A 27,125-nucleotide genomic window follows, 5' to 3' on the forward strand; every position below is an offset into this window, starting at 1 on the left:
TGTCCCAATGGTTCAATGTACCAGCCACTAGGGCCTGATATGGGTCGACCTAGGTCATGCCTGGGTGCTACCCACGGGTAAGTTGAGATATATGTTTCTTGGACTGGCTGAAAGTAATGTGACGACGTCACGACTCGCACTATCCAAATTAAAACCCAGATTTACCAGTCCGTCTATCGACGGTCTGCCTCATACACCTCTAAGTTTGGGACCACGCGTCGACTTGCCTCATTTTCGAATCGATCAAGGGTTGGAACAAGGCACCTGATACTCAGATAACAGCATCACCGGGGAGATTGGTACTGCGGACGCGCAGACTTGAATGTTACCTCATTTTCGAACCGATCAAGGCTCCGGATTAAAACAGGCCTCAATGAAATTGAATGACCCGACTTTTTCTCTGAGTAGGCTCGAGGATCTCTCCACCACTTAGATCTTTACCGTTTGCAAGCTCTTAAGCCAATTCTCGACGATCTTGTTCCAAATTCTATCCTGGCAACCAGCGTTGCGCTCAGTGGCTGTGTACTACTACAACTACACACTGACCTCACCAGATGACCTTCGCTCAACTTATTGGATACGGTGTGCTCACCATTGCAGTATGGAAGCTCGCTCAGAGACGTGCCTACAGAAAGGCAAACGCCCTAGATGTCGCAGGCCCAGAAAAGGAACACTGGTGGAAAGGTCAGCTTTCTCTGGCGGTCAGTTTGATGACATGGATGTTCACTTTCATCGGTGTAGGCAACGTGGAGTCGATGTTTGTGGACGGTTTCCAACGCTGCTTAGATATTGCCGCAGAATATGGTGGAGCTGTTAAGGTCCATGCGCTGTTTGGAGTACGTGTTTTGCATCACCCTACATAAGGCATGGTTATTGATGTGAAGCCCCCCAGGATAAATGGCTATATGTATCAGACCCGCGCGCGCTCCACCATATCCTTGTGAAGGAGCAGCATATATTCGAGGAAAATGACAGCTTTTTGGAGTAAGTGTCAAGTATTGCTCGAACGGCCTTCACTGACCCTCCTCGAGATGCAATAAACTCATCTTCGGCGATGGTCTTATTTCGACACTAGGTAAATCTTCTTAGTAATTGTCGTAGTTTTTTTCATTGCCGTACAGGGGAACAGCACCGAAAACAGCGCAAAATGCTAAATCCAGTGTTCTCTACCTCCAATATGCGGGAGCTCCTGCCCATCATTCAAACCATTTCCCATCAGCTAAAATCCATCCTCGTGTCAAACCTTTCTGCTGGCAATGAGCATGATCATGCATCATGCAGAGAGTCCGTAGAACTCGATTTGTTACCCTGGCTCTCTCGCAGTTCTCTGGATTGTATTTGCGAGGGCGTGCTGGGCTACCATTCAGCTGCACTAGACACAAGAAAAGAGGATGAATACACAGATGCCCTACGAATGTTAAGGTGCACAGGTTAATCTGCTAGTGAAATCATTCCTTGACATGCTCTGTCACACAGTTCATCTATAACTAAATCCTTGATATTTCGACCTTTCGTTCCGATGGTTGTGCGCAAATTCTCTCTTTACTGGCGCAAAAAGATAGCAGACTGGCTCACGATGAGTTGGTGGCCGACTGAAAATATGAGGAATCTCAGAGAACTACGTCACATAGTCGAAATCATGGACTCGGCCAGTAGAGCCATCTTTCAAGAGAAAAAGGCCGCGCTGCAGCCACAGCTACCCTCCCCCCTACAACAGGCCCACGACACGTCGGGAGGGACAAGGGGGAAAGATATGATGTCTATCATGCGTGCGTAATTATTGACGATAAAGTATTCATTCTCACGTGAGACACATACAGTCAGGGCAAACACCTCCTCTTCCGAGGCAGATAGACTAAGTGATACCGAGCTTCTGGGACAGATGAAGTCAGTTCTAGTTGCTTCCCTGCGGCTAAACCTAATTTCTCAATCTGACAGCGTTATGATTTTTGCTGGTCTCGAGACGACCACGGTAGCTGTGGCTCGTGCACTATACATGCTTGCCAAACACCCTGACATCCAGGAGCAACTGAGGACAGAAATTTGTGGTGCCATGGCTGCACATGACGTCGACCGTTCACACACTAAAGACGAAAACGGATATGCCAGACTGTCATACGATGTATTGATGAATCTTCCTTTCCTGAATGCAGTTGTTCGAGAGACATTAAGGGTCTATCCATCGTTGCCTATTCTCACTCGGAGGTTAGTGTATTAACGAAAGACGGCCCTTGCTGACGCCTCCGAAGAACTACAGAATCAGCGTCAGTCCCACTACAATTCCCGGTCCGGTCTGCATCTGGCAAAGAGATCGATACAATCCATCTGGCCAAGGACCAGAGGATCATCATATCCATCATTGCTGCGAATCATAATCAAGCTGTCTGGGGCGAAGATGCGTCCGAATGGAAACCCGATAGATGGCTTAAATCTCCTCAAGGTTATATCTTGTGTATGCCACGAGACGTAGTTATTTACCAGGATTCTTTTAGGGGTCACACCTGGGAACAAGGATGCAGTGAAATATCCGGGTATTTATTCATCTATGTGTGTCATAAGAAGCCGTTTTGTTGCATGCATCTCGCTAAACGACCTTCAGGATGACCTTCCTTGCAGGCAATCGTTCTTGCATGTATGGTGCCAACTTTTCCGAACCTGAATATGTTCTCACTATACGCTGACCCCCACAGAGGCCTCAAGTTTGCCGAAATGGAAATAAGTGAGATATCTGAATTGCCGGTCATTAGATCTTTGCACTGAAGAGCTTGCGTTTCAGAGGACGTATTGGCCACTCTTCTGCCAGTCATTCACTTTGCCCTGCCGTCAGAACCTGACGACAACGGGAATGTGAAAGAGATACACTGGAAAATGAGTGGTTTCCACACACCGGTGATAAAGGCACCTGCAGGAGATGGTGAAACTCCTCTACTGCCTTTGAGCATGCGGCTCGTGCGAGATTGATCATTTGAATAGTTTGTTTTATGAGTGATTTGGAAGTCATGGCTCAGTGTATGGCAGTTCATGGTCGCGAAAGAAGGAAAGATGGCGTAGAGACTGATGTAGATAGTTAATTCGAGTTTGACACTGCATGCCTTACTGTACTACATACTCCACATGATATGTTGGCAATTGTGAATAAGTGTACCTTGAGTCTACCGTGGGAGTTGTTGTCACATGGGACGACTCGGATGAATACTTGGTGGGTTCGAGACGAGCATTTATCAGTCTTACATACATATCGTAGATAAATTACATGGTGCAAACAGTACCCTTATATTAGTTCATCCAAAGTCATATCCCCTGGTATGTGTTCCAGAACGGTTGCTTTAATCAATGCATCTGACGCAGCGCAAGGCGGGGCGGAAGTTGCTGCCACGATATTCATGCTCTGGCTCGTGAGGGGAGGTCGCGTCACACGGGTTAAATTCGTCCGAGGCTTGCTATCTCCTGGAACCGCAACAGACTTGTACATCATGATTTCGTGCAGTAAATCTTCATTCGCTGCAGATATGGCGTCCCTGTCGCGGGTACACACAAGTAGTTTCTGGTAGCTGTTAGTCAAGGAAGAGCCGAGGCGATGAAGATGCATACCTGCTTGACCTCGGATAGCTCTCGACGAATCCTGTCGACGTATAAAATCCTCTGAACAGGGTTTTTATGGCCAAGAATCTCAGCATTAAACTTGCTAAGATTTTCAGCCTCTTCCTCTGCAAGGTTATTTCGCGCCACTAATGCTTCAGTCTCGTCCACCAAGTTATAGTATGCTTCCTGGAAGCGTGTCAAATCTGCCAACTCTGCATGCAACCTGTGTAAATTTCTCAGGTCAGTTGCCCGTGGTTTAGGCGGCGGGATACATACTGCTCGATATCAGCTTTGAGGGCATCCTCGGCTGTCTTGCTGATATGGAGTGCAACAGACAACTTTTGAGAAGTGTCACGCTCCCTCTGTAAAGCTTGTTTGTGACTCGTTGCCATGTCTCGTATATTATTCTCGAATTCTTCCACTCGACCGTGCAACGTATGTTGTTCTGCATGACTTTCCGTTAAAGAAGCTTGGGCGTCAGCCAGAGCGCGCTGTCCAGTGGTGATTTCAACCTGTGCTTTTGTGAGCTCGGACCGTAGAACATCCACTTCGGCTGAGTTACGTCCAAGTTGGTCGATGAGTGCACGGTCAATTTCGTGCTGCTTCTCGAGAATGCCATGGAGGCGGGTACACTCTGAAAGTAACTCGTCATTGTGAGAGCGATAGAAGTCGGATATAGTCCCAGTGCACGCCAGAGCACTTTTCTGGACCGTCATGGTTTCTCTAGATGTGTCTCTTTCGTTCTGGTGGATGTCTCCCTCCAGACAGAGGAGCTCATGAAGCTCAGTGCGGTGGGAGTAGCTATCGAGGGCAGCTCGGGTTTCCTGCAATGTCTGCAAGTGGAAAGCCGCTTCTTCCTGAGTGTCGCGCAGTTCTTGACACAAGAACATGTTTTCTTCCTGAGTGTGGCGGACAAGGTTGGCGAGTTCAGCAACTTGGCCTTCTGAGTTTGCCAATTTTCGTTCCAACCGGAATGCACGTAATTGAAGTGCCATATGGTCCTTCACCAGTGTGGCATGGCTGGATGCAGCGATGCTTGTTGTAGCCAAGCGACCATACTCCTCCGCAACGCGAGAAAGGACAGAACGGCATTGGTCTAGTCGGGCAGAAAAATCGTTCTCTTGGTTTTCGGCTCGCCCTCGCAGAGATGTAAGCGCTTGGCGCGCATCTTGGGAGTCCTTATTAGCTGTGTCAAGTTTTGCTTGTATTGTCATCATCATGTCGCGTGATTTGCGTGCCTCTTCATCCGCCTTTCCTCTCACCTCATGAACGTAGCTTTCCAGCACATCTTTTTTCTTCCTCTCTGCAGATACAGCCTTTTCCAATTCCGCGATCTTTCTCTCACGTTCCTGAACTTCGTCTTTCTTCCTTGCCTCGAGACTTTGCAGTGCTTTCTTCGCTTCGTTGCTCTCCTCCTGCTTGCTAACAAGCTGTATGCGCTCATGTTCGGACATGCGAAGTTTGACACGCAGTGCTTTCAGCTCAGTTTGATCGGCAGTACTGCTCTTCTTGTGCTCTTGGATTCGCGATTCGAGTATTTCGCTATGTTTCTTGAGCTTATCCAGTCTCTCACCCTGCTCCAAGTTGGTCTTCAATAGACCAGCGACTTCAAATTTATAACGCTCGATTTCAGTTTGATGCTGCATAACACAGTTTGAGTTCCAGAGTTCGGAAAGCGATCAAAATATCATCTTACCGCCTTCTTGCCATCAGCGTGCACTTTTTCCAAGTCTTCGAGTTTCCTCGATAGTATCGCGTATCTATCGTCGCTTGCATGTTTAGCGGCTAATAGTTTCTGCGCAGCTCTCGGGGCGGAATTGTATGAACTTGGTCCTGTAAATACCATATAAACGCTGTACTGACACAGAACCGTCAAGCTTGCCTGGGACATAAGATGCCTTTTCCTTTGAGGAACGATCGGTTTTCTCCAGAAATGAACCTCGTTTATTCGCGTCTAGCTGGTCTTATCGTGATATTGATGTTAGAGAAATAATACAAATGCGTTCATTATTCTACGTACCTTCTGGCAGGCTGTAGGTATTCAATCCCGGAACATTGGAAACTGCAAGAGTTGGAATGATGAACTGCATGCCGTCACAAGGACCCACTGGGCAACGCACTTTTCTCTATCGCAAAACGTGAACCCTTGGGGAATGACATATCTCGTCAAATTTATGTATGAGACGGCCGCTATGAGACGCTCGGTCCTCGTCCAAAAGCGTGGTATGTGACGGTGAACGCTCGTTAGTATGTAGTTTGGTTCAATGTTTCAAACATGGGTCAATAAACGCGTCGCGAGTCCATGATTATAATACTCACGTGACGAAACACAGACGCGTCCGAGGAAAGCAAGCAGATACAGCCGTGAGTAAGTAGCGTTGACATTATAATTATGATGGTTCGTCGGACATCGTGTTTTGTGTGAACAAGAGTGAAAGGGACATTGCCGTACGTGTGAAATGAACAAGAAATAAAGATTCAGCAAAGAAATGAAGGAAATTCAGAAATATATTACAACACTGTTAGTTGCTCCGAGCTTTCAGGATTAAGAAGTTGGTATAACATAGATATCACCCTCTCGTCTGGTATGTGAAGTGCCCCCGTGAGATCGTTGACATTCCCAAATTACTTGTGATACGACCCTGACCGATCCCTGGATATGATGGAACGTTCAGTTATCACAAGCACAATGATACACAGGAAAGTCTAAGTTTCTGTGATGGAACTTCCTGAACATTCAACAAGATTTCCATCAGAAGTGGCGTATTCGTTATTCGTATGAGACACTTCCAGATGCAATCGGCGAGCCATATTTGCGTCCTGCCTTTGCTCCTTTCCTTCAAATACTTGCGAACTCCGGCCAGAGTGCCGCCAATACTGCGCAAACGAAACTGTCGATCTCACCCTTCCTCTGTTCCCATATTTCGAACCCGGGAGAGATATAATGGACATACGCATTCGCAGTGTTATCGGATGGATCTGTCCATGACATTCTCGAGCTTTTCGGCGTACTCCTTCGCCTGGTGATCATAGTTTCAACGGACCGCAGGCACTGAACAGACTTCGGTACCGAGCATCCGGAGAAGGCCAATAATCTCTTGGCTTTGAGTACAAAGCATCAGCAACGAAAACGGTGAATATCACACACTTGACTCTACAAACATAGACAAGGCCATGGGATGCCAGTATTGCCTGCAGTGCCTTTGACAACGGTCCCATCAAGCGTTATTCTGGGCAACACAGAATACGTCATGAAGCGCACTACGACCACTCACTAACCCTTCTTCTCCGCATCCCGAATTATGCTGACGGCAGCACGGTCTTTGACGCTGCCTGCGCGGTTTTATAATTCAGCCGCGTCTGCATCCTGACTGCTGAGTGTCCTAAGATAGATCTAGGAATGTATAGTCGCTGTTAGAGGGTAGTTCAATGTCTTCGCGGATGGATCTCCTCACCAATGGGGTGTTTCCCACGGAGCTGGTGAAGTTAGCTTGACAGCGCTGTTGCTTGTCACGAATTCTCCCCGGTCCTGAGTCTATTGTGTAATCTAAGGTTAGACTGAAAATTATAGGAGGCAGACAACAGGCGAGCCAGGTTATGCCTGTCCGACAGTGGGAAGCGAGCAGTCACCATGTCACATTCCTGAATAGCAGACTCGCTGCGAGTATCACGGCAACTTTCAGCGGGTCTGCTGACTCTCGCACGCTATCTGTGAACTTAGCCAATGGCCATATGTCCTTACTATATCTTGCGGTTCGTCTTCTCGTACCACAAGCGCTTGATCATGATCTCGTGTGAGGGGCGCCGATTTGAAATCAACGTCACTGCATCTGTTATGTGGAGATTTCGGATCTCGCCCAGAGCATGCATGCCTTTGGTTCGTATTCATGATAAATCATCCAGGGTTATAGAGTTCGACGCACAGTGACAATCATATTCGCGCGAAGGAGGTATAATAGAAGAATGGAGCCGATGATCAAGGCTCTCACAGGAGTTGATCACGGGCCACCTGGGAGTGCGACAAAAGCGCGGTGCTGAATATGCCACGTCGTTAGAGCGATAACTCCGGCTTTGGGACGATTAGACGACTTGAAGAGGTATCGTTGCAAAATTAGCGTTGCGCGCAAACATTCTTTGTATCGTGAGTGTTAGAGGGTCCTATAGTTAAAGGGTCGAGAAAAAACTCGAAAATTGATTTGTTCATCGTTGTGGTCAGCGAGCAAGCTAAATTGGCGACAGCACACGTGATCAAGAGTTGAATTACAAATAGTTCAGCAACGCTGGCGGACGGCCGTAAAAACCAAAGAAGGCGTTGCAGATCAGTGGCTAGTCACATCGAAAATTGGCCCTGGTGGAACATTCGATACGATGTTGCCGAATCTAGTGCAAAAGTTGCCAGGGCCCCGTTCTTGATGGTCCTTCGAGGGAAGAAACCAGTGGTTCGGTCACTGTACAGCGAGCAGCCGCACGTGTATATTATGTGATGAGCGCTGGTGATGTGGTGAGTGTAACCCAAGATGAGGTATAGGTTCCGCAACGCGGCGATGAAGGGGCATGCGCAAAAGGCGAGATGATTGATCATTGGATGACTTGGCACTGGAATTATATGCTTCGACGAACGCACAGGTGCCTGAGAAAGGCGAGGTGGGGAGTAACGTGTTATACGATTTATTTATTATAAAATGACTGCGGTCAACAGGCCCTGTAGTGATCATGACGTGACGTGGGTGCAACAGGATATGATTACCATGTTCGATTGCTGGCTTTAGACTTTCGGGGACATTGGACTCGGCGGCTAGCACTACAGGCCGAGGAGCGTGGATTTGGCGGAGATTTAGAGGGAATGATGGCTTGGCCATGAGTATTTCTGGCGATGTGGACAAGGTAGGGTTCATGATCAGGTGAATCAAGCTGAGAAACTACACGATATCCAATGCTCGAGATGGTGATATGGCACAGTCCAGTCCAGGTAGTTAGTTAAGCATCAACCGATATAGGTTAGGCTGACTGCGGCAGATAACAAGGATGCTGTTAATATTGGTCTGCTTGTGGGAGCCGTGGACTGGGTGGGATGATGCTGTATTCGATGGCCGAAGACCGCCAGGCTCAACAACGACAAATTTCGATGAGAATGGCGCATTAATTTAACCATAAATTGCTCATAATATACATGTAAAACAATGGATTTTTATACAAACTCAACTCCAAAAATTAAGTTTTTGACAAAATTACTCCAAAATGTTATGCCCCAACCCGGATTTCACCAATGCCATGAGCGGTGACGATGGGGCCTTGCCCGGCGTTGTCCGTAGCGATGGCCACACGTGTGAACATTTTCGTCAACAAGATCCTTGACGACCTCTTCCCTCCCCTCTCTACCCCCAACCACATCCTCTCCCTCCACTGTCCATCACAGCGTCGACACCATGGCGCTCAACCCCGACGCTCTTAACCTCAATTATGACAGTGATGACTCTATGCAGGTTGATTCTGAAAACGAACAAGTCAACAGTCATCACACTCCTGTCGATAATGTCCAAGACCCAGACCCAGACGCAGATGCTGACGGCGATGCAGAGGACGTTGATGACACTACCTCTCTCGCCATTGCTGGGCCATCTTCCTACACCCCAAAAGGCTCCGTAAGTCTCATATATCGTATGTCAATAATTCAAATCTTATTCAAGGTCATCTACATTTTTCAAAGGATGTTGAAGAGTCGGTATGTTATCTATCATGTCTTTTCCTTTCGAGATCATTGACTATTGTACTCAAGGGGTACGAAGATAACGTCGAGGAGGATGAGGAGGACGAGGACGATGGCTCCTATGCAGATGACGAGTACGGAAAAAAGAAAGCTCCGAAGAAGAGAAAAAAGAAATCACAGCCGTCATCGTCGGCACCAAGGCCTAAAGGTATGCACCCTGTTTCCACGGTGGAGCTTGCGCTTAGTTTTTGTACAGCCATCTCTCGGAACAATGATTCAGATTCAGATTCAGAATATGGGTCTAGATCGAAGAAGAAGAAACGGCCTCGTGTTTCTGGAGACGAAATTCGCGTCTCAAGCCGAGGCGGCAAGATTCCCAATTATACTGATGATGTCCAAGCTCTCGCTGAGCTATCAGAAGAGGATGTCGATCAAGGGTACTATGTCGATCCTACCGCGCAGTTCAAAGAGGAAGATGAGATCGAATCCGTCTTGAGCCATTGCAGAGATGAGGGCCGCGAAGACGATCCTGAGGACATCTGGTTTGATAATGTTGTAAGTCCCAGAGTCATTTTGGGCAAGCAGATTGTTATTGACATGTTTCAAAGCGTTTTCATATCAAGTGGAAAAATTTCTCGCATTTGCACAATACTGATGAGACCTACGAATTCCTCAAACGCTTCAAAGGCCTCAAGCGTGTCGACAACTATATCAAAGCTTACAAGATGTACCAGTCTCGCCTCAGTGCACCAGGTATCTCTCAGGAAGATGCTGAGGCATTGCTTCTTGAAAAAGAACGCGAAAAGGAGGAGCTCGAGACCTATAAGGTCGTCGAACGCATCGTCTCGCACCGTGATGGTGCAGAGGGCATGACAGAGTACTTTTGCAAATGGACTGGGCTCAATTATGAGCACTGTACATGGGAAACGCAGGAGGAAGTACGCCCCATCGCCAAGGCTCAAATTGAAGCATATCGACAACGAGAGGTTGAGGCAAAGTTCCCTTACAAGAGCATTAATTACGCGCGTAACCAACGGCCATCATTCCAGAAGATTGAGAAAGATCCTGACTACATCACCTCGACGGGTGGTGAGCTGAAGGACTTTCAGCTCACTGGACTGAACTGGCTAGCATATTTGTGGAGTAAAGGCGAGAACGGCATCCTTGCTGATGAAATGGGTCTCGGAAAGGTATATTGGATTTTTTTTTGCCTTTCAGAATGCTAAAACGTTGTACGCAGACCGTACAGACAGTTTCTTTCCTGTCCTACCTCTTCCATGAAATGCACCAGTATGGACCATTCCTTGTCATAGTTCCGCTTTCCACCATCACCGCCTGGCAATCACAGTTTGCGGCGTGGGCACCTGACCTGAATGTCATCACCTACATTGGAACCGCTCCTGCACGTGAAGTCATTCGGACGTACGAATTCGGTCCCTCCAACAAACGACTGAAGATGAATGTCCTGCTGACCACGTACGAGCTTACCCTCAGGGACGCAAAGGAGCTTGCGGACATTAAGTGGCAGGCGCTTGCTGTTGACGAGGTGAGGCAGAGGTGCAGAACGTCTTAGAATAGTCACTGATGGCCGTTTCAGGCTCACCGGCTCAAGAACTCAGAAAGCCAGTTGTACGAGGCTCTAAGGTCCTTCCCTGCTGCGTCGAAGCTATTGATCACTGGTACGCCACTGCAAAACAATGTCAAGGGTGCGTGTTACTACGACTGAGTTTTGGCGATTTTTGATAACACCACATCGCGTGCAGAGTTGCTTTCATTGATGCACTTCCTGATGCCTGAGAAGTGTACGTTCTGTGTCGTGTTGTTATTGTCGCCGCGGCTAACGTTGTTATAGTCGCGTTGACCAATGAATTTGACCTTAACGATGCGGACCACGAAGCCAAGATCAAGGAACTGCATCTACAACTTGAGTCACTTATGCTCCGCCGGCTCAAACGTGACGTCCTTACTTCCTTGCCTACGAAGAGTGAGCGCATCCTTCGAGTAGAAATGTCTGCCTTGCAGACGCATTTTTACAAGAACATCCTGACAAAGGTAGGCTCATATTTGGCTGGCTATCAACTCTCGCCAACCTTCGTCTAGAACTTCCAGGGGTTAGTGAAGAGCGCGAATGGGAACAACAACATCAGTCTTCTGAACATTGCGATGGAGCTCAAGAAAGCTGCGAACCACCCTTATCTCTTCGACGGTGCCGAAGTGCGCACTGATGTTAACGATGACACCCTCAAAGGCCTCGTCATGAATAGTGGAAAGATGGTTCTTCTGGACAAGCTCCTCGTACGCCTTCGGCAAGATGGTCATCGTGTGCTCATCTTCAGTCAAATGGTCCGGATGTTAGACATCTTGAGTGATTACATGAGTCTTCGTGGGTACCAACATCAACGTCTGGATGGCATGGTCGCGTCAGATGCGAGGAAGAGATCAATTGCGCATTTTAATTCACCCGGATCGCCCGACTTCGCCTTCCTGTTGTCAACCCGTGCAGGCGGTCTTGGCATTAATTTGGAGACTGCTGATACTGTCATTATTTTTGATGTATGTGGGTCATTATGTGACATACATGTATGACTGACGTCTTTGCAGAGCGATTGGAATCCTCAAAACGACTTGCAAGCCATGGCACGTGCTCATCGCATAGGGCAAAAGTCTCATGTCAGCGTCTACCGTTTCGTCAGCAAGGACACCATGGAGGAGGACGTTCTTGAAAGGGCCAAGAAAAAGATGGTGTTGGAGTATGCCAGTGAGTGATAATGTTTTCATCCGATCCACTTTTGAGCTCACCTATATCATGTCAGTCATCAATCAAATGGACACTTCACAGGCACATCTGAGCTCCAACCCAAAAGGCGAGAAGGTCAAGGATTCCACGAAGCCTGACAATCTTAGCAAAGATGAGCTGACTGCAGTCTTGAAATATGGTGCTCAGAAGATGTGAGTGACTATGTTCCCTGGTCAGGTACTCCTCCGCTCACCCAATTTCCAGGTTCGACAAGGATGACTCGCAGCAGAACCAGAAGCTTGACGAGATGGACCTTGACGACATTCTCAACCGCGCCGAGGACCATGAGACAATGGCCGCTGGCGGTGATGGCGGTGCCTCGCTTGGCGGTGAAGGCTTCCTCGCTCAATTCGCTGCCGTGAGCGACGTAAAGAATGACATGAGTTGGGAAGACATTATTCCCATTGAGGAGCGGCATAAGTTCGAGAAAGAGGAGGATGAGCGGAAGGCTGATGAGCTGGTTGCCGCGGAACTCAGAGATCGCAAGCGCATTCATGCACCTGTGTCCTATGAGGGCATGGATGTCGATCATCCTGCACCAGCACCTGCTCCGAAGAAACCCAAAATCCCAGGACCCCAAAGAAAGACAGCTAGTCAAAAGGCCATGGAACTCAAAGAGCGAGACGTCCGCGTTCTTATTCGGAGTCTGCAGCGTTGGGGTGACATCCGTCAGCGTTACGATGTTATTGCGAGTAGATTGTTGGTTTCTCACTAACCAGGACTCACGAGTCTCGTTTCCTCTGTAGGTCACTGAATCCAAACTTGGCGACAAGCACAAGGGCATGATCATGGACGTCTCCGACGAGATCATCGAAGTTTGCACGCAAGCCGTCGAGCAGAACAACCAGGAAAAACGGGAACGTATGGCGGCAGGGGAGACCCTGACTAATGCCCAGAAGAGCAAGGCTGTCCTTGTTACTTTCCGCAATGTCGGGAACATCAATGCGGAGACCGTGCTATCACGGTACCGCGACCTTCGTATTCTGAACAATATATTGGGCGAGTTGAGCCCAGAGGAGCTCTACAATTGGTCCATTCCGATTGAGAATATCAGACCGACCCTCAACTGGTCTGGGCGGTGGGGACCGCAAGAGGACGCGATGCTTCTTGTCGGCGCCTTCATATATGGTTTCGGCAACTGGGAAGCTATGGCGAAGGATGTGCGGCTAGGCCTTCAAGGCAAATTCTTTTTGGAGGAAGGCAAGAAAGGAGAAGACGCGACAACTAGGCCGATCCCCAATGCCATTCACCTCGTCCGGCGAGGTGACTTCCTCCTTGGGCTACTTCGCGAGCATGATGAGAAGCTACGTTCGTATGAGAGCTCTTTACGGAATAAGGGACATTTGAAGGGTTCGGCTACTCCTCCTCCAACAGCTGTGGCCTCGTCGTCGTCGTCACCTCCGATCGGCCGGAAACGACGGGCGGAGAGTGAGGCCGTTGCATCCATCGATGATGGTGGAACGAAGCGACGCAAGAGACGGCCTACTCCCACCTTCACTGATTCCGAATCGTCAGACGAATGGTAGGTCTTGTGCTAAACTATAAGTAATATATGGGTGCTGACGCAATTTTAGCCCATCGATGGATGAGGCTGCGACGAAGGAAGAGTTGAGACCAGTCAAAAAGCAGCTTGTGAGTAATCCCTTGTGGCGTTCGAGTCAATGCTAACTCTGTGTAGAAACAACTGAAGTTATCTGGCGAGGACATGCCTCGCGACGACAAAGTTGCCATTCTCAAGGACTCTTTGGCTGCTATTGGACGACGCATTGAGATTGTCCTTCAGAACAAACAAGCAGCTGGAGAGGACCGAGAACGATGGCGTCGACATCTCTGGGCGTGAGTATGAAAACCTAGACCATTTGTATCAATGTTCATTTTTACCACAGTTTCGTGACGCTTTTCTGGCCTAAGAAAGTCAAGGCGTCGAAATTAGAAGACATTCATGCCAAGATGGTGATGAAGGAAGCTGCACCACGAGCGTCTGCGGAAGCTTCGACCTCTGCCAAGAAGCCTCGCCCCGTTACAGGTGGCAAAAGCAATGGCACACCATCTACCGCGTCGAAGGCCAATGGCAAATCCCATCGATAGTACTCCATTAATATTTTCTCATATTCATTCTTGTGCTTTGGATCTTACCCCCCGTTTTTGCTTTCACGCTCTCTGGCTATCATGATTAACTTTTTTTTAAGTCAGGTTGCAATATTCCACATTTCGTTTATTCCTTATGACATGTATCAAATTATCAATTACATTCTTGACCGTGATGAAAATTTGATTTTCTGCGGCTCCCCACTGCACCAATATGCAATCATGAAGCTTTGCGCTGGACAAAAAATATAAGATTTCATAGAACTGGCTAGTAACTTAGTCTAAAATCTTGAACTATTATGTAACTCACGCCAACACGGAGTCTAAGCTTTCTGTATACATGCATGTATGTTACTTAGATACAGACAAAATGGAATTGCAACTAAATTGCAACTACATCTCTGACTAAAAGGACATCTGATTTTCTGAAACGGCTCTCCACTATGCCAGAGGGAGCAGATCTAATGATACACAAAAGTCCTAGAAAAGCCCCAAAGTAAATGAAGCAAAATAGGCGGTGACAGTTGCAGGATTGACTCCTTACAACGTCAGGTCTAGCATCTAAGAAGTGGTATCTTACTTACTCGTACCCGTACTCGTCATGCCATTATCGTACTTGAAGACGCATTGCGGATTTCAAGTTCCCGGAACTCTGCCTCCGATGTCTCCTTGGAACATCCACTGTAACCGTGGATTGTCTATCAATCACGACCTCCTGGGTTGTTTGTCGAGAGTGATTTGTGTGCCGATCGACCTGATGTCTGTTTGAGGGTTGTGGAACAATCGCGGCAACGCCAGCAGGCTCCAGCTGCTGTTGTTGCTGTTGTTTCATAGCAGTCACTAGAAAGTGATTTCGTTGAACATGCGAACAAAAAGGTTGATGGATACCCCACCTTCAAGAAGTCTAGCATCCGCCTCCCGAGTGAAGCTCTGCGTGAGAGCGGTGTACCTTTTCACCTGCCAACTCATCTGAGATACCCGCGCAAAGTTCCCCTGCGACTCAGCCCACTTCTTTTCCTCCTTGAACCGCCTCCGCTCACTATCCGCCAAGGATGCTTTTGCGCGTAGCATGGCCAACTCCCGTTCTAGCGGGCTCATGGTGTGGTTGGGATCGATGCTAGAAGTCGATGTCAGCGAAGGTGGCGTACGCCATCGCTGACTTGGTTCGGATTTGCGGGAGCGCGGTGGTCGACTGGGGGGTATCATTTGGTACTCTGTGCTAGACTGGAATTTGACGAGACGTTTTCGTTTTGGGGCATACGTGCTCTCTTTATCGTGAACAGAGTCTCCGTGAAAGTCATAAAAGTACCCATCCTCGATGAGTTGCGATAGGATGTCGGTGACTAGGACACCAAGAGCGACACCGAGCAAGGTGGTCGCGCACCTGGATACGTCCTGGAGCATCATGAACTCGATGCCGAGTCTGGCAGCGATGCCGAATGCAACAACGAAGGCGAGATCAGGATATTCCATTAAAGCATAATATAGCGCGACGCCTTGGACGACGCCAAGAAGGATGACATCGCTAATGACAGCCTGGTCAGCACTGTCGTCAGCAGTGCTCGAGAACTTGTTGAGGGCAATGCGTACGCCCAGACCAAATAGTAGAGCAGGCGCTGTTGAGAATGTCATGGGAAAGACTTAACAGTCATTCCCGACAACTTTAGTATTCGCTTATTGTTCAACTTCGTGTGAACCGAATGGGTATACGTAGACCCAAACGTCACTCGACAAATACAAAACAGGTGTTAAGCTGTCCAAAAGAATATGCTATAAAGAATAATAGAAAGCCAGGAGAAAGCAAGGTAAAATACATCATCGCGTATATACATCTTCGCTATCCACGTAGTTTGCCATGGGATCTTCAGCGTTTCGGCGTGTCATTCGATAAGCTTCTGCAAGATGATAGGTCATATCAGAAGGCGCCCAATCGTAAAATTAGATACATACCGAGCTCCTCCTCAGTAACATCGTGGCCACTGCTCTGCAAGCCTTTCATCTTCTTGTTAGATCGATCATCATCCTTGTCTCCTCTGGCTTTCCGCTTCTTCTCCTCGCTAATAGCCTCTGCTAATCGATCCTTATCGAAAGAGACGTCCCCTTCGCCTATTCGCTTCTTCGAGTAATTCTGTTCTATTCGGGCTTTTGCCTCGTTGTCCTGGGCAGAGGGCTCTGATTGAGCCTGTGATGATGCAAGCAAAGCTTGGGCTGTCGAGGCTTGTGCAGCTTCCTTGCCCGCTTCACCAGCGCAATATGAAATGTGGATGGTCGAATGGCAGCACGCATAGCCCCAGGTACCACTTGAAAGGTCATACCATGAGCCCCACACATCCGTATGATTATTAACGTAAACTGAATCTCATGTTAATACCACCACATCTCACAAATATCAGAAAGTTGAAACTCACCGTCCTCTGGATACTTTGACCGCGTCTTAGCGCGTTCTTTCCCTTTAATAACGTGGCCAGTCCGCGAATATTCGACATAATTCTCCGTTTGCCCATTTATGAGTTCCCTTGGCACGTGGTCGAGGTACTCCTCGCCACCATACTTTGCCAGAATACTGACTTTGTTGACGTCCTTCATCATCTCCTTCTTCTCCTTAAATTCGTGGTGAAGAAGTTGTCCTTGCGTGGGATTGGCGTTGAGATGAACATCATTGCCTCGAGCTGCCGCTTGCCACGCGAAAAGTTGTAGTTCTTGAACTTCAGGAGCCTCGCCAGAGAACCGAAAGAAATTATCCCCAGCAAATTTTGCCTGTCATAGAGATTAATCAGGGCAGAATCGAGGATGGAAGCATAAACACATACCTCCTCCGCAGGCACATTCTTTATGGGAGCGTCACGCATTGAGCGAGTCTTTGGGTCGTAGTATGCGCTCTCTGGGTCCAAGTTTATGAGATATTTAGCAGTATCTTCTCGGATACGCAGATTCCGAACTGTAATGCGAGTCTTCGTGTCAAGTTTTTGTCCTACAGCATCTGCAGCATCGGCATATTTGTCGTCGTCGGCGTCTTCCTCATCGCTCGAACCAAAGTCAGGATCAGCTTCCTTTCCCTCCTTCTTTCCAGCTTTCGCCAGCTTCCGTACCGCAGCCAAGTCTGTTGTTGTTTGGTTGTCAATCTCTTCCTCCCTCAGTTTCTGACGTGCTGCCTCAACAGCTTCGTACTCCTCATATATTTTCTTGTGCTCTGCAGGATCATACCCGTTCCACCTATCCCTCTTTGCGTCAAATCCCGTCGCTACGTCATGTATGATCTCGTCCGCTTGAATATTCTTATTCGTGAACTTCGCTCCCTTCTTTCGAGGACGTTCGAGACAGTCCTGCTTCTTGTGGGTCATTGCGCCGCAATTTTCGCATGCGCCTTTTCGGTACTTCTTTGCAGCAGGTCCTGCCTTCGCACCACGGTCATACCAGTTGTCGAGTTTGTCTGCGGAGCGATCATCGAATGGTCGACGTTGATGGCTTAGTGACGGTGCGCCGGTGTCAAGATACCACGGAGCTTGTGAGATGTATTCTGTGATGGAGAATGAGATTATTATTATATATATGAGTCTATATAGTATAAACTCACGGGGAATGTGAGGGTTGATAGGCCGTCCCTCCTCGTCTAGAGCTGCAGGAGCAGTTCCAGCTTTTCTGGCAGCATCGAGGTCCTTTTGGCGTCGAAACTCCTCACGGGAAAGCTTTCCGACAGCTAAAATATGTCAGTTTAAAAGGAACCTATTTCTAAAAGAGTTTACATACCTGAAGATGAAGCCATTTTGTTATGACCTTGAACGCGGTTTGTGAAGAATGACTTGAAAGTGCTTGTGTACGTAAGTCGATATCTTACGAATTCATTATGGAAGTAGTGTCTCACGCTATTCATGGTCCTTTGTTCGGGGAGACCGACACGCTCGTCATCATGATAAACACTGGTGTTTTGGATGGCCTTTCAAAGATCCTGCTCATGAGTGCCCTATCACATATTCTTCCGCGTTAAACTTTACTGCATCATTGCGTCCGATCACCTATGCGCTGGAGTCTTCCCTACAGAAAGAAAGAAATCACGGAGCGACCTATCCTTAAGTACTCCTGTTGCACGGATAGGTTCCAATACTCGCTTGCACGCCTCGAACTGCTCGCGCTATGGAATTTTTGTCCAGATTTTGCAGGGGAAGCGATGTTTGGTAGAGCCCAGAAGATTGTTGTCAGCGCAAAGCTACCTTCGGTGATTCTCATGTTTACGCTGTCAGTACGTCCTTGAGCTATAGTCACTCCCGCTAATACCGCCGATGAGGCGTTGGTATGCTGGCAATCGACCATTTGTACAGGTAGAAATATCAAGTGAATTACAGACCACTAGGTGACGTTCAGACAGCAGTTCGAATGTTCAATACTCAGTAGTCACACTCAGTAAGTAGATGGCGAGCATCAAATGTTGGACTTTTTTTTAATATTTATACTGCCGATGAATATCTGACATATTTAGCTATGACGTGCAGGTATACATGTCAGCCAACGATAATCGAGCAGTCTGTGTCAGCCACCGAGCTCGAGACATAAAAAGCTCGCGCTTCACGTTCTCCGACCCAATCCGTTCTTGTCCTTCGACTTCTTCTCTCTTACGCTTGTTTCTTGCATTTGCTACCCCACATTCGTTCATAATGCGCTCCCTTTCAATGCTCGCTCTCGTGCTCCCTGCCGTGCTCGCAGTCCCTCTTGAAGTTACCACTCATCACCAATATGTAAGTGCCCAAGCATCCATCATTTATCATAGTGCACTATTGATTCGACTTGCTCGCCCTCTCAGTCACCTTCTTCCTGCGTCATCGCAGACGTTGCTTATCCAGATCCTCGACATGCCCTTGTGCTCCTTGGTAGACGAGAACTCAGCCCTCCTACCGGACTATCTGAGCGCACTTTCACCGACCTCCTAGTCTGGTGCCACGAGTTTGGTCGTTCATCCTCTGGTTTGCTCGTTGCTCGTCAGGAAGGTGGCTGCTCTTCTGGAGCTTTTGGTGGTCCGGTAGGGAGTGATAGCACGGCTGGCACAACCAATCCAGGAGACGCTCCGCAGAATTCTTCAGCGTCTGGTTATCAGAGCGCAGGTTCTTCCGCCGCCGAGCCTCCGACGACCCCCGCAACTTCTACACCTGCTGTTTCACCTGCCAACTCTGTCGCTCGTCCTGCATCTCCGGGAGACACGCCTCCAGGAATGTCTGGAGGTGCAACTGACCCCACGACATCTGGCACGTCAACCGATACTCCCACTAAGAGCGACGTTTCTAAAGATGCCGGAACTCCTGCAGGAATCAATCCCTCTGGAAACGATACTGCGACCACAGGCCCGGCAAATAGCAACGCATCTGATAACGGGAGTGCATCTGCGATACCACAGTCCACCCCACCCGCACCTACCACTCCCTCCTCTGCGACATCTCCGTTTCTAATTGTCAGCGGCACCAGTCCTGTCGCGGACATCAATGCATCGGACAGTCAGGCGAACGGAATAACAGCGTCATACATACCCTCAGGTGCAGCACCCCAGACTTCTCCAGATGGTACCGTCAACGGTGGTACGATGCCACAGACTGTCCCTGATGGTACTTCCAACGGTGGTACGATGCCCCAGACTGCCCCGGATAGTATCACCAATGGTGGTTCAACGCCACAGACTGTTCCCGATGGTACTATCAATGGCGGTACTCCACAAACTGTCCCGGATGGTACTGTCAACGGTGGTACGCCCCCTTCCCCTATTGCTGAAACAGGTACTTCTGGTTGCCCAAATCATTTTGTGGACGTTACGGGCGTTATTTCTGTGAGCGTGGCGAGTGCGGAGACTTGTGATAGCGTGTAGATTCCTGTAGCATTGTAACGCAAATATGTTTTAAGTTTCCCAATACCGATGAGGGGTGTCCCAAAATGGCAGTTGTGCAAAACAACACGCAAACAACGCGAACAATGTATCTGAAGCGAATGACACTGCAATTGACTTTATATACTAGCAAGTCATACATATACCCGAGGCTCACTAGTCCATTAAAGACTCATTCACGATGTCGACTCACCTTGCGATACTGCCACTTGGTAAGCTCTTCGCCTTGCCCACACCAGCCCCCATGTTGACTTGTCTTGCCATTCTGTTCAGACATTATTGACACACTGACTGCGCGGCTAAATCAAGAAAACCGCCATCCCGACTATGTGCCTCGATTCCTAAGACTTCCACACCCGCGTACAGGTCAGTCGCTATACGACTACCGTCGTTCTAAGCGCTTACAACGACAAGGTCTCGCTTCACTGTTTCTTCTTCATGATCACCGTTCACAAAATGATACCACAAAGACGAGTTCCATATTAGAGGTGCAAGCCATATCCCCGACGAATGCGCGGACCTGGTTTATGGGAGAGGAAGTCATCGCCGGTGCATTATGCAGATCTTGATCCCAACCATATGTATTTCTGACGCACAGGTATTCAGATGGAAAGCTTATAGTGATGACGCCCATGGACCCCATGTTCTTGCTCATGTATCTTTTACGTGCCCCACAAGCGGTATGTTATCATACATGTTGTACTAGTCCCTAGAACGATGTTCGTTTTACAGCGCGACGGCTCAAAAGGCAACTTCAGGCCCTTGGAAGATATTATAGAAGAAGCCTCTGCGACGATTGCTGATGCTTCCGATAAAGATGCTCAGAAGGACCCGTCATTACATGTCTCCGCAGACGACATTGTTTCCTTTCTGTCTCTGGATTTTGTGCAGTCCTCTATAAAGCGTGTCTGCGACGTCAAGGGTGAGCGTTTTGGGCTTTATACAACCGTTTATTAACATGTCTGTGCTCAAGTCATAACGGACAAGATTACTGTATACAGATATTCTCATGACGTTGTGCTGGAAAATCTCAAGAGGAAGGTAGGACGCTTATCCGACCCCAAGGTCGCAGAGATGTCTCGCACTTTGGTACGGAGCCTTGCAAAGGATGGCTTGATGGATGATGGAAAAGAGGAACTACTCGATTGTGCGTTCTTTTTCACCGCTTATCTCTAGTTAATAATTTTTTCTCCAGTGGGACGGACCAAGTTAGCATGTGAATTGCTATCGCAATATCTTCCCCGGGACGTGTTGCAGGATTTGATTGCGTTTTACAAGTATGTGTCTTATTTACTGCGGCTAGCGGATATTGATAGATTATCAGCCTCTCTAAATTGGACGCCCATGTGAAAACGGTCAGAGATGAAGAACTCGCTTTGCTCGCCGTAGCTCCCGACACTAAGAAGAGAGCGAGGGTTCCAAAATCCACTGCAGCTGGCGATAAAAATCAGAAAAAGAAGAAAGACGCCAAGGCTACTGGGAATGCTGACATTGACGCAGCTGACGATGGAGATAAGAAGAAGAAAAAAGATGCCAAGTCGTCACATGGCGTAGAGAAGCTGAAGAAGGCCAATGTGGCAGGGATGTCGAAGTTGTCCACCTTTTTCACCAAGAAAGCTGCATAATTGCAACTTGGAGTCATGCGCTCACGCTTGGCCACACGCTACGATGCTTTGGCCGCCTGATAGTACACTTGTTCGACCTGTTAGTTCAGGAAGATAAGATGTTATTTATTTTTTCCTCCGATCCGTGGCCTTACATGCCGACTCGGGAATCACACATTCACACTGACAGTTACTATTCCGGAACACTTTTCGAAGGATGTGAGTACCTGTCAAGCTGCCACGAGGAATGTTTGCCTCGAGCAAGGTCTTCATTTACAATCAATGATGTATTAAAAACCATTGTGAACACATGCCACGGGCAAAGGACACTATGTCGGCATCGGTGAGGACTGGCATTTGCACCAATACTTGGCACTCTCATTTGAGCAAAGTATGACAATCCAAGGTGGAAGGGTCCAGTTGGTGGTTTCAGAGCCTATGTGTAGAATATGACAGTGTCACGCATGTCATGAGAACAGACCACTTATCCAAATATTCCCAGCCGAGTCTGTTCCAAAACTGCAATCAGGCTTGCCCAGTAAACCACGGGTGCTGAGCGCTAATCAGTTCGAGGTGACGAGCATGAGATGGCATGAGAACGGTAATCGTCCCGTAGATACGGTCAATTGACATACGCCCTTCAAGTTGCTTGATGCGCGGCCGGGTAGTAGCCTTCCCATCTGGTGCAGCACATCGGTTTAATATGCATTCAGCCTAAGCCGCACAGAAGTTTAACGGTGAATTGATTCGATGTCGACGGGTGAATTTAAGGGTAGTCGGGGTCGACGAGTACATTTTCGTGCCCGATGAGTTCGCAAATGTGTTTCTGGTTCAAACCCAGCTGGTTTATGACAGACACCTCGATATGGCCATAAATATCAAGTCTGGATGAAAAAGACATGTGAGTACTCCCTGAATGAATGAATGAATCCTCTGACTCAGAAACGAGAAAGAATGGTGTGCTCGTTGAGCGCATGACGCGGCATGGTCGAGACGAACGAATGATGTGACGCAGCGCGCGCCGTTGGATCCGTCATATGACCAGCAATTGGCTTACTGGCAAGTGAAACTACGTCTTCAGAAAAAGTCGTATCTATTCGTCATCGATATGCTGGCTCACTATTGCGTGATATCGTCTCATCGCCTGATAAGTAATCACCACTCTTTTCGCAGCTTTTATACACTCGTCACTCGTTTAAATAGTAGCTAAATGCCCCGGACCAAGTTACATTATTAGAAATGGCCAACATCCCTCATGGCGGAATTTTGAAGGTACGTTCCTCCTTGCGTTTGCTCATTTCACGCCATCTAACATCATCCCAGGACCTTGTTTCACGAGATGAGCCAATATCAGGGCAGCTCAAGGACGAGGCTGCGACGCTCAAGGACATTGTTCTCACCGAGGTTTGTCTCCAGAGTGACGCTATCGAAGCTGAATACGGATCTTGAATCATCTTAGCGTCAACTCTGTGATCTCGAGCTAATTATAAATGGCGGCTTTAGTCCATTGGAAGGCTTCATGAACGAAGCTGACTATACAAGGTAACAGTGATAACCAAAGCCACAGAAAGTCGCGCTGATAATAATCTGTCAGCGTCGTCGACACTTTACGACTATCTGATGGCACACTCTTTTCAATGCCTGTCACCCTTGACGTGTCTTCGGCCGATGTCGAGCGTCTCAGCATAGTGCCTGGCGCTCGCATTGCTCTTCGAGATCCTCGTGATGACGAACCACTTGCAATCATCACCGTCGATGATGTTTACGCCTATGATCGCGTCAAGGAGGCTATTCATGTTTTCGGTGCCGATGATCCAGCACACCCTTCCGTCGCATACCTCCGCAACCGCGTCAAGCCTTTCTATGTAGGAGGAAAGGTGCAAGCCATACAGGCGCCCTCGCACTTTGATTATGTTGCTCTCCGATGTGAGTCATCTCAATTTTGAGGTCACCTACCTTGCTGATACAAAGGTTTGGCAGATACCCCTGCTGAACTCCGTGCCCACTTTAAAAAACTTGCATGGCGCAGAGTCGTCGCTTTCCAGACCCGGAACCCAATGCACCGTGCTCACCGTGAACTCACAGTCCGCGCTGCCCGCCAACATCAGGCAAACGTCCTAATCCACCCTGTCGTCGGTCTTACAAAGCCAGGAGATGTCGATCACTATACCCGTGTCCGCGTATATGAAGCCATCATGGCCAAGTACCCAAATGGAATGGGTCAGCTTGCGCTCCTCCCTCTCGCAATGCGCATGGCAGGTCCCCGTGAGGCAGTATGGCACGCAATCATCCGAAAGAACTTTGGTGCAACGCATTTCATCGTCGGTCGCGACCATGCTGGACCAGGAAAGAACTCACAAGGCAAAGATTTCTACGGTCCATATGACGCACAAGAACTTGTTGAGAAGTACAAGGATGAGCTGGAAATAAAAATGGTTCCATTCCAACAGATGACATACCTCCCCTCCACCGACGAGTATCAACCGGTGGACGAAATACCTGCTGGAGCGCAGACTCTGGATATCTCTGGCACGGAGCTGCGGAGGCGACTAAAATCAGGGGCCCATATCCCTGACTGGTTCAGTTACGAGTACGTTCCCATCCTTGATATACTACGCATCATTTTTAATAAGCGGATCAGGGCTGTGGTGACGAGGCTGCGAGAAAGTTATCCGCCAAGGAACAAACAGGGCTTTGTTCTCTGTCTCACTGGATTCTACAACTCTGGAAAGGACATCATTGCAAAGGCCCTCCAAGTCGCACTCAACGAACAAGGTGGTCGCAGCGTATCCCTTCTCCTGGGCGAGACCGTACGAGACGACAACGCCAAGTTGGGCTTCACACCGGACGAGCGTCACGAGAACTTGCAACGCATATCCTTCGTAGCAGGCGAACTCGCTCGCGCGGGGGCGGCTGTCATCGCTTCACCTATAGCCCCTGAAGAACGGTCACGAGCGTTGGTGAAGGATACCATTCTTCAGAATGGCGGTGCGGGAGGAAACTTTTTCCTGATTCATGTTGCGACGCCTGTCGAACATTGCGAGCGCACTGACCGCAAAGGCGTTTATGCTCAAGCGCGTCGCGGAGAGATAAGGGGTTTCGTTGGTGTTGACACCGAGTATGAGGTGCCCAAGAAAGCAGATCTGGTTGTGGACGTGACCACACAGAGTATACCTTCCATCGTACACAGTGAGTCCAACTTGAATGTCTATTTTGGCGGTGCTTACCATGTTCTTAGGTATCGTTCTCTTGCTTGAGACAACTTCGCTTATATGAGCGCTCGCAACACCATGACGACTAGAGCATACATAACATGGCAGGGTCATTATTCTTGGATATACATCGGCGCTAGAAAAGCCCACTTGTAAATTATGCATTGTTTCAAAACTACATCAATTAGATTCGTCCTTCAATCAAATACGATAAACATACACAGTAAAGTTACAACTAAGCAAGTTTACACCAAGGAACAATATCGGTCACGCACAAATCTCCGCGCCACCATACCGGTCGCATTGGCTGCCGCCCCTGAGGCCTGAGGCCTGAGGTGTCATCTCTGCTGATTACAATTGATAAAATTGCTGATTGAATCTAAGCACATCCCATTAATTATATACATCATTAGACTCAAACGATGATTGACTGACTAAATAGCAATAGCCTTCCTCATCAATAGCCCTATTGACACGGAAGACCAGCCGCGATCCACGCATCATAACCGCCCACTATATCGGTCGCATTCAACAATCCAAGCTCATGCAGGGATGCCGCAGCCAACGAGCTGGTACGCCCTTGACTACAAAATAATATAATCTTCAAATCATAGCGATCTGCAATCGTTAACCGCGCTTCGCAGCGTGGGTCAAAACACCACTCCAAAACGTTTCGCTCGACGATGAGAGATCCGTGGATCTCGCCATCACGATCGCGGTCTGCAGCAGGACGAATATCCACGAGAAAGACGGGCACCGGGTATGTGGGGTCGTGGAGTGCGTCGTAAGCTTGTTGGGGCGTCAATCGTTCGAGTTTGGCCCGGGCGTCGGAGAGAATTTGGTCGATGCTGCGAGATCCAGAGGGAGGAGAATGTGGATTGTGAGTGTGCACGGAACTGAACAATATGTCCCACAAGGCGGCTTCGTGGTATGCTGAGGAGCCGATATGTCGTATGGACGCAGCCTGAGCAATGAGAGTGCCCTTGTTGTCGACTGCATCCACCCGTCCTGGAAATTTGGAAGAGGCGAGAAGCACAGCCCGCTGCATATCATCCTCATCTGACCCGCAGATGACGAGTGCATCTGAAACACAGGTATTACCACCATCGTTGGCTTGCGATGCACTGGTGGTGACTATCGCAAAAAGATACGTGGATGAAGGCAGGCGGGCGGATATATGGGAAGCGACGAGTCGAAAAAAGTTATTGTCCTCTTCCTTCGAAAAGTGGATACCGATGCGGACACCGTCGACTGTGCACGCATTGGTAATTATGCGGAGTGCGATACTCTGGGCAACCTCCTCAGAGTCATGCGCATCTGAAAACGTTTGAAGGTTGGTGGGGGAAGTGGGAGGTAATTCGATGTGTTGGTGCTCGAGAGCGACAGTGGACGATGGCACAGTAGAGAATGACATGATGAAATTTTTGACTCAACCGTCGAAATCGAAAACGCAAAGGAGAATGTTTGAATCAGCATATACAAGCGGTCCTGCAATATAAACACAGCGGATTGGGGCAATACCATCATGTATCATGATCCGTGTGCGCGGTCTGCGAACGCAATTATCTTCATGGCCACTGGTGTTGTGCAACGTAGGTGTGGGGTTCTCGTATACTAGTATGGCATTATTTGCTGGCAAAACACTATGCTTACCGGGAGAGGACAAATGTCCGGTGTGGGTTCTCCGCAAATTTGTCCTTTGTGAAATAACGCTCGATTTGTTGAGCGACTATATCTGCCAGTACCACCGTAGGTAGTTCATATGTGAATCAATATGCTTGATAGTCTGTTTTAGCCTGCAGACCATTTTATAGAGGAAAGAAGATGGTGAACTCCTCAAGATCAGATAGGGCGTGACCAACCCGCGGAGTACCAAAATTTTCAGAGGCGAGCAACAACGTTACATACTACAGGAAACTATGGAGAGCCTGACAGGAATAATCATTGGACCACGTCCTTTTACATAGACTTCGACACCATCCCTGCACTATTCAATATTCAACTCCGAAATCTAGCCTGCTTCACCAACCCAGCATTTGTGGGTGGATAATTGCACCCTGTCGCGGCGACGACGTCGTGCTCACTGTCTCATGATACCGACGGGTCTCGTCGATTTCATCATCTGTCTTGGGCTGAGTCCATACTTGGCTTCATCATGATGCACCTGTGCTTGTGCATTTTTTCTTAGATCCATTCAACCGACAGATCTCTAATTTGACTACCAGGCCGCGTGCTTGGAAAGCAGTGTTTTCTTCACAATGCAAAACACTCC

At 48.4% G+C, this 27,125-nt stretch overlaps 9 protein-coding genes across 9 annotated transcripts; 5 read left to right on the forward strand and 4 right to left on the reverse strand.

The window, feature by feature from the left end:
- The first annotated feature begins 170 nt into the window (after window positions 1-170).
- Window positions 171-3,158, forward strand: EDB93DRAFT_1150527 (cytochrome P450). The gene is made up of 13 exons (XM_041449679.1): window positions 171-684; window positions 742-836; window positions 893-984; window positions 1,032-1,075; window positions 1,122-1,422; window positions 1,477-1,769; window positions 1,821-1,887; window positions 1,939-2,205; window positions 2,250-2,440; window positions 2,493-2,547; window positions 2,600-2,632; window positions 2,691-2,719; window positions 2,777-3,158. Exons 1-13 carry the CDS (start codon window positions 555-557, stop codon window positions 2,959-2,961), a joined length of 1,782 nt encoding a protein of 593 aa, XP_041306920.1. The 5' UTR covers window positions 171-554; the 3' UTR covers window positions 2,962-3,158.
- Window positions 3,040-6,046, reverse strand: EDB93DRAFT_497784 (uncharacterized protein). The gene is made up of 6 exons (XM_041456566.1): window positions 5,603-6,046; window positions 5,465-5,545; window positions 5,279-5,415; window positions 3,859-5,222; window positions 3,592-3,805; window positions 3,040-3,544 (listed from the first exon to the last, which is right to left on the reverse strand). The coding sequence occupies exons 1-6, from the start codon at window positions 5,670-5,672 to the stop codon at window positions 3,272-3,274; spliced, it is 2,139 nt and encodes a 712-aa protein (XP_041306921.1). The 5' UTR covers window positions 5,673-6,046; the 3' UTR covers window positions 3,040-3,271.
- A 2,797-nt stretch (window positions 6,047-8,843) lies between these two features.
- On the forward strand, window positions 8,844-14,394 carry EDB93DRAFT_1150539 (SNF2 family N-terminal domain-containing protein). Its single transcript, XM_041449680.1, has 17 exons — window positions 8,844-9,224; window positions 9,290-9,304; window positions 9,359-9,497; window positions 9,546-9,844; window positions 9,898-10,479; window positions 10,530-10,835; window positions 10,887-10,995; window positions 11,053-11,091; window positions 11,142-11,341; window positions 11,390-11,842; window positions 11,891-12,047; window positions 12,103-12,238; window positions 12,291-12,774; window positions 12,833-13,608; window positions 13,661-13,718; window positions 13,765-13,922; window positions 13,973-14,394. Exons 1-17 carry the CDS (start codon window positions 9,009-9,011, stop codon window positions 14,172-14,174), a joined length of 4,329 nt encoding a protein of 1,442 aa, XP_041306922.1. The 5' UTR covers window positions 8,844-9,008; the 3' UTR covers window positions 14,175-14,394.
- EDB93DRAFT_1150544 (uncharacterized protein) lies at window positions 14,395-15,824 on the reverse strand. Its single transcript, XM_041449681.1, has 2 exons — window positions 15,068-15,824; window positions 14,395-15,014 (listed from the first exon to the last, which is right to left on the reverse strand). Exons 1-2 carry the CDS (start codon window positions 15,804-15,806, stop codon window positions 14,782-14,784), a joined length of 972 nt encoding a protein of 323 aa, XP_041306923.1. The 5' UTR covers window positions 15,807-15,824; the 3' UTR covers window positions 14,395-14,781.
- Window positions 15,825-17,975, reverse strand: EDB93DRAFT_1150550 (Pre-mRNA splicing Prp18-interacting factor-domain-containing protein). The gene is made up of 6 exons (XM_041449682.1): window positions 17,922-17,975; window positions 17,749-17,871; window positions 16,985-17,691; window positions 16,583-16,931; window positions 16,125-16,526; window positions 15,825-16,069 (listed from the first exon to the last, which is right to left on the reverse strand). The coding sequence occupies exons 1-6, from the start codon at window positions 17,935-17,937 to the stop codon at window positions 15,990-15,992; spliced, it is 1,677 nt and encodes a 558-aa protein (XP_041306924.1). The 5' UTR covers window positions 17,938-17,975; the 3' UTR covers window positions 15,825-15,989.
- Window positions 17,976-18,575: 600 nt separating this feature from the next.
- EDB93DRAFT_497961 (uncharacterized protein) lies at window positions 18,576-20,105 on the forward strand. The gene is made up of 2 exons (XM_041456567.1): window positions 18,576-18,904; window positions 18,970-20,105. The coding sequence occupies exons 1-2, from the start codon at window positions 18,668-18,670 to the stop codon at window positions 20,017-20,019; spliced, it is 1,287 nt and encodes a 428-aa protein (XP_041306925.1). The 5' UTR covers window positions 18,576-18,667; the 3' UTR covers window positions 20,020-20,105.
- Window positions 20,106-20,144: 39 nt separating this feature from the next.
- EDB93DRAFT_498034 (ribonuclease H2, subunit B) lies at window positions 20,145-21,748 on the forward strand. The gene is made up of 8 exons (XM_041456568.1): window positions 20,145-20,249; window positions 20,311-20,403; window positions 20,452-20,586; window positions 20,644-20,717; window positions 20,770-20,959; window positions 21,011-21,184; window positions 21,233-21,314; window positions 21,362-21,748. Exons 1-8 carry the CDS (start codon window positions 20,219-20,221, stop codon window positions 21,660-21,662), a joined length of 1,080 nt encoding a protein of 359 aa, XP_041306926.1. The 5' UTR covers window positions 20,145-20,218; the 3' UTR covers window positions 21,663-21,748.
- Window positions 21,749-22,880: 1,132 nt separating this feature from the next.
- Window positions 22,881-24,917, forward strand: EDB93DRAFT_1241072 (uncharacterized protein; the record flags this gene model as incomplete). Its single annotated transcript, XM_041451831.1, has 7 exons — window positions 22,881-22,913; window positions 22,965-23,045; window positions 23,101-23,183; window positions 23,236-23,567; window positions 23,622-24,231; window positions 24,283-24,830; window positions 24,880-24,917. 7 exons carry the CDS (start codon window positions 22,881-22,883, stop codon window positions 24,915-24,917), a joined length of 1,725 nt encoding a protein of 574 aa, XP_041306927.1.
- A 117-nt stretch (window positions 24,918-25,034) lies between these two features.
- On the reverse strand, window positions 25,035-26,744 carry EDB93DRAFT_1150560 (uncharacterized protein). The gene is made up of 2 exons (XM_041449683.1): window positions 25,289-26,744; window positions 25,035-25,232 (listed from the first exon to the last, which is right to left on the reverse strand). Exon 1 carries the CDS (start codon window positions 26,265-26,267, stop codon window positions 25,320-25,322), a length of 948 nt encoding a protein of 315 aa, XP_041306928.1. The 5' UTR covers window positions 26,268-26,744; the 3' UTR covers window positions 25,035-25,232; window positions 25,289-25,319.
- Window positions 26,745-27,125: the final 381 nt, after the last annotated feature.

This window comes from Suillus bovinus (assembly GCF_016758785.1).
Source record: "Suillus bovinus strain UH-Sbo-P2 chromosome Unknown EDB93scaffold_34, whole genome shotgun sequence".
Taxonomy (NCBI): domain Eukaryota; kingdom Fungi; phylum Basidiomycota; class Agaricomycetes; order Boletales; family Suillaceae; genus Suillus; species Suillus bovinus.

What these genes read in the sequence shown, in the direction of transcription:
- EDB93DRAFT_1150539 (XM_041449680.1), top strand. Translation starts at nt 9,009, where the DNA reads ATGGCGCTCAACCCCGACGCTCTTAACCTCAATTATGACAGTGATGAC. An exon ending in GTCGGCACCAAGGCCTAAAG is followed by an intron (nt 9,498 to 9,545) that starts GTATGCACCCTG and finishes GTTTTTGTACAG; the next exon opens with CCATCTCTCGGAACAATGAT. An exon ending in GACCAGTCAAAAAGCAGCTT is followed by an intron (nt 13,719 to 13,764) that starts GTGAGTAATCCC and finishes AACTCTGTGTAG; the next exon opens with AAACAACTGAAGTTATCTGG.
- EDB93DRAFT_1150527 (XM_041449679.1), top strand. Translation starts at nt 555, where the DNA reads ATGACCTTCGCTCAACTTATTGGATACGGTGTGCTCACCATTGCAGTA. An exon ending in TTGCCTATTCTCACTCGGAG is followed by an intron (nt 2,206 to 2,249) that starts GTTAGTGTATTA and finishes ACGCCTCCGAAG; the next exon opens with AACTACAGAATCAGCGTCAG. An exon ending in GCAGGCAATCGTTCTTGCAT is followed by an intron (nt 2,633 to 2,690) that starts GTATGGTGCCAA and finishes TGACCCCCACAG; the next exon opens with AGGCCTCAAGTTTGCCGAAA.
- EDB93DRAFT_497961 (XM_041456567.1), top strand. Translation starts at nt 18,668, where the DNA reads ATGTCAGCCAACGATAATCGAGCAGTCTGTGTCAGCCACCGAGCTCGA. An exon ending in TTACCACTCATCACCAATAT is followed by an intron (nt 18,905 to 18,969) that starts GTAAGTGCCCAA and finishes TCGCCCTCTCAG; the next exon opens with TCACCTTCTTCCTGCGTCAT.
- EDB93DRAFT_497784 (XM_041456566.1), bottom strand. Translation starts at nt 5,672, where the DNA reads ATGCAGTTCATCATTCCAACTCTTGCAGTTTCCAATGTTCCGGGATTG. An exon ending in ACGCTGATGGCAAGAAGGCG is followed by an intron (nt 5,223 to 5,278) that starts GTAAGATGATAT and finishes TGTGTTATGCAG; the next exon opens with CATCAAACTGAAATCGAGCG. An exon ending in CTCAAAGCTGATATCGAGCA is followed by an intron (nt 3,806 to 3,858) that starts GTATGTATCCCG and finishes AAATTTACACAG; the next exon opens with GTTGCATGCAGAGTTGGCAG.
- EDB93DRAFT_1150544 (XM_041449681.1), bottom strand. Translation starts at nt 15,806, where the DNA reads ATGACATTCTCAACAGCGCCTGCTCTACTATTTGGTCTGGGCGTACGC. An exon ending in GGATGCTAGACTTCTTGAAG is followed by an intron (nt 15,015 to 15,067) that starts GTGGGGTATCCA and finishes ATCACTTTCTAG; the next exon opens with TGACTGCTATGAAACAACAG.
- EDB93DRAFT_498034 (XM_041456568.1), top strand. Translation starts at nt 20,219, where the DNA reads ATGTCGACTCACCTTGCGATACTGCCACTTG. An exon ending in CCTTGCGATACTGCCACTTG is followed by an intron (nt 20,250 to 20,310) that starts GTAAGCTCTTCG and finishes CATTCTGTTCAG; the next exon opens with ACATTATTGACACACTGACT. An exon ending in GGGAGAGGAAGTCATCGCCG is followed by an intron (nt 20,587 to 20,643) that starts GTGCATTATGCA and finishes ACAGGTATTCAG; the next exon opens with ATGGAAAGCTTATAGTGATG.
- EDB93DRAFT_1150560 (XM_041449683.1), bottom strand. Translation starts at nt 26,267, where the DNA reads ATGTCATTCTCTACTGTGCCATCGTCCACTGTCGCTCTCGAGCACCAA.
- EDB93DRAFT_1150550 (XM_041449682.1), bottom strand. An exon ending in TATCAACCCTCACATTCCCC is followed by an intron (nt 17,692 to 17,748) that starts GTGAGTTTATAC and finishes TCTCCATCACAG; the next exon opens with AATACATCTCACAAGCTCCG. An exon ending in AGAATGTGCCTGCGGAGGAG is followed by an intron (nt 16,932 to 16,984) that starts GTATGTGTTTAT and finishes TCTCTATGACAG; the next exon opens with GCAAAATTTGCTGGGGATAA.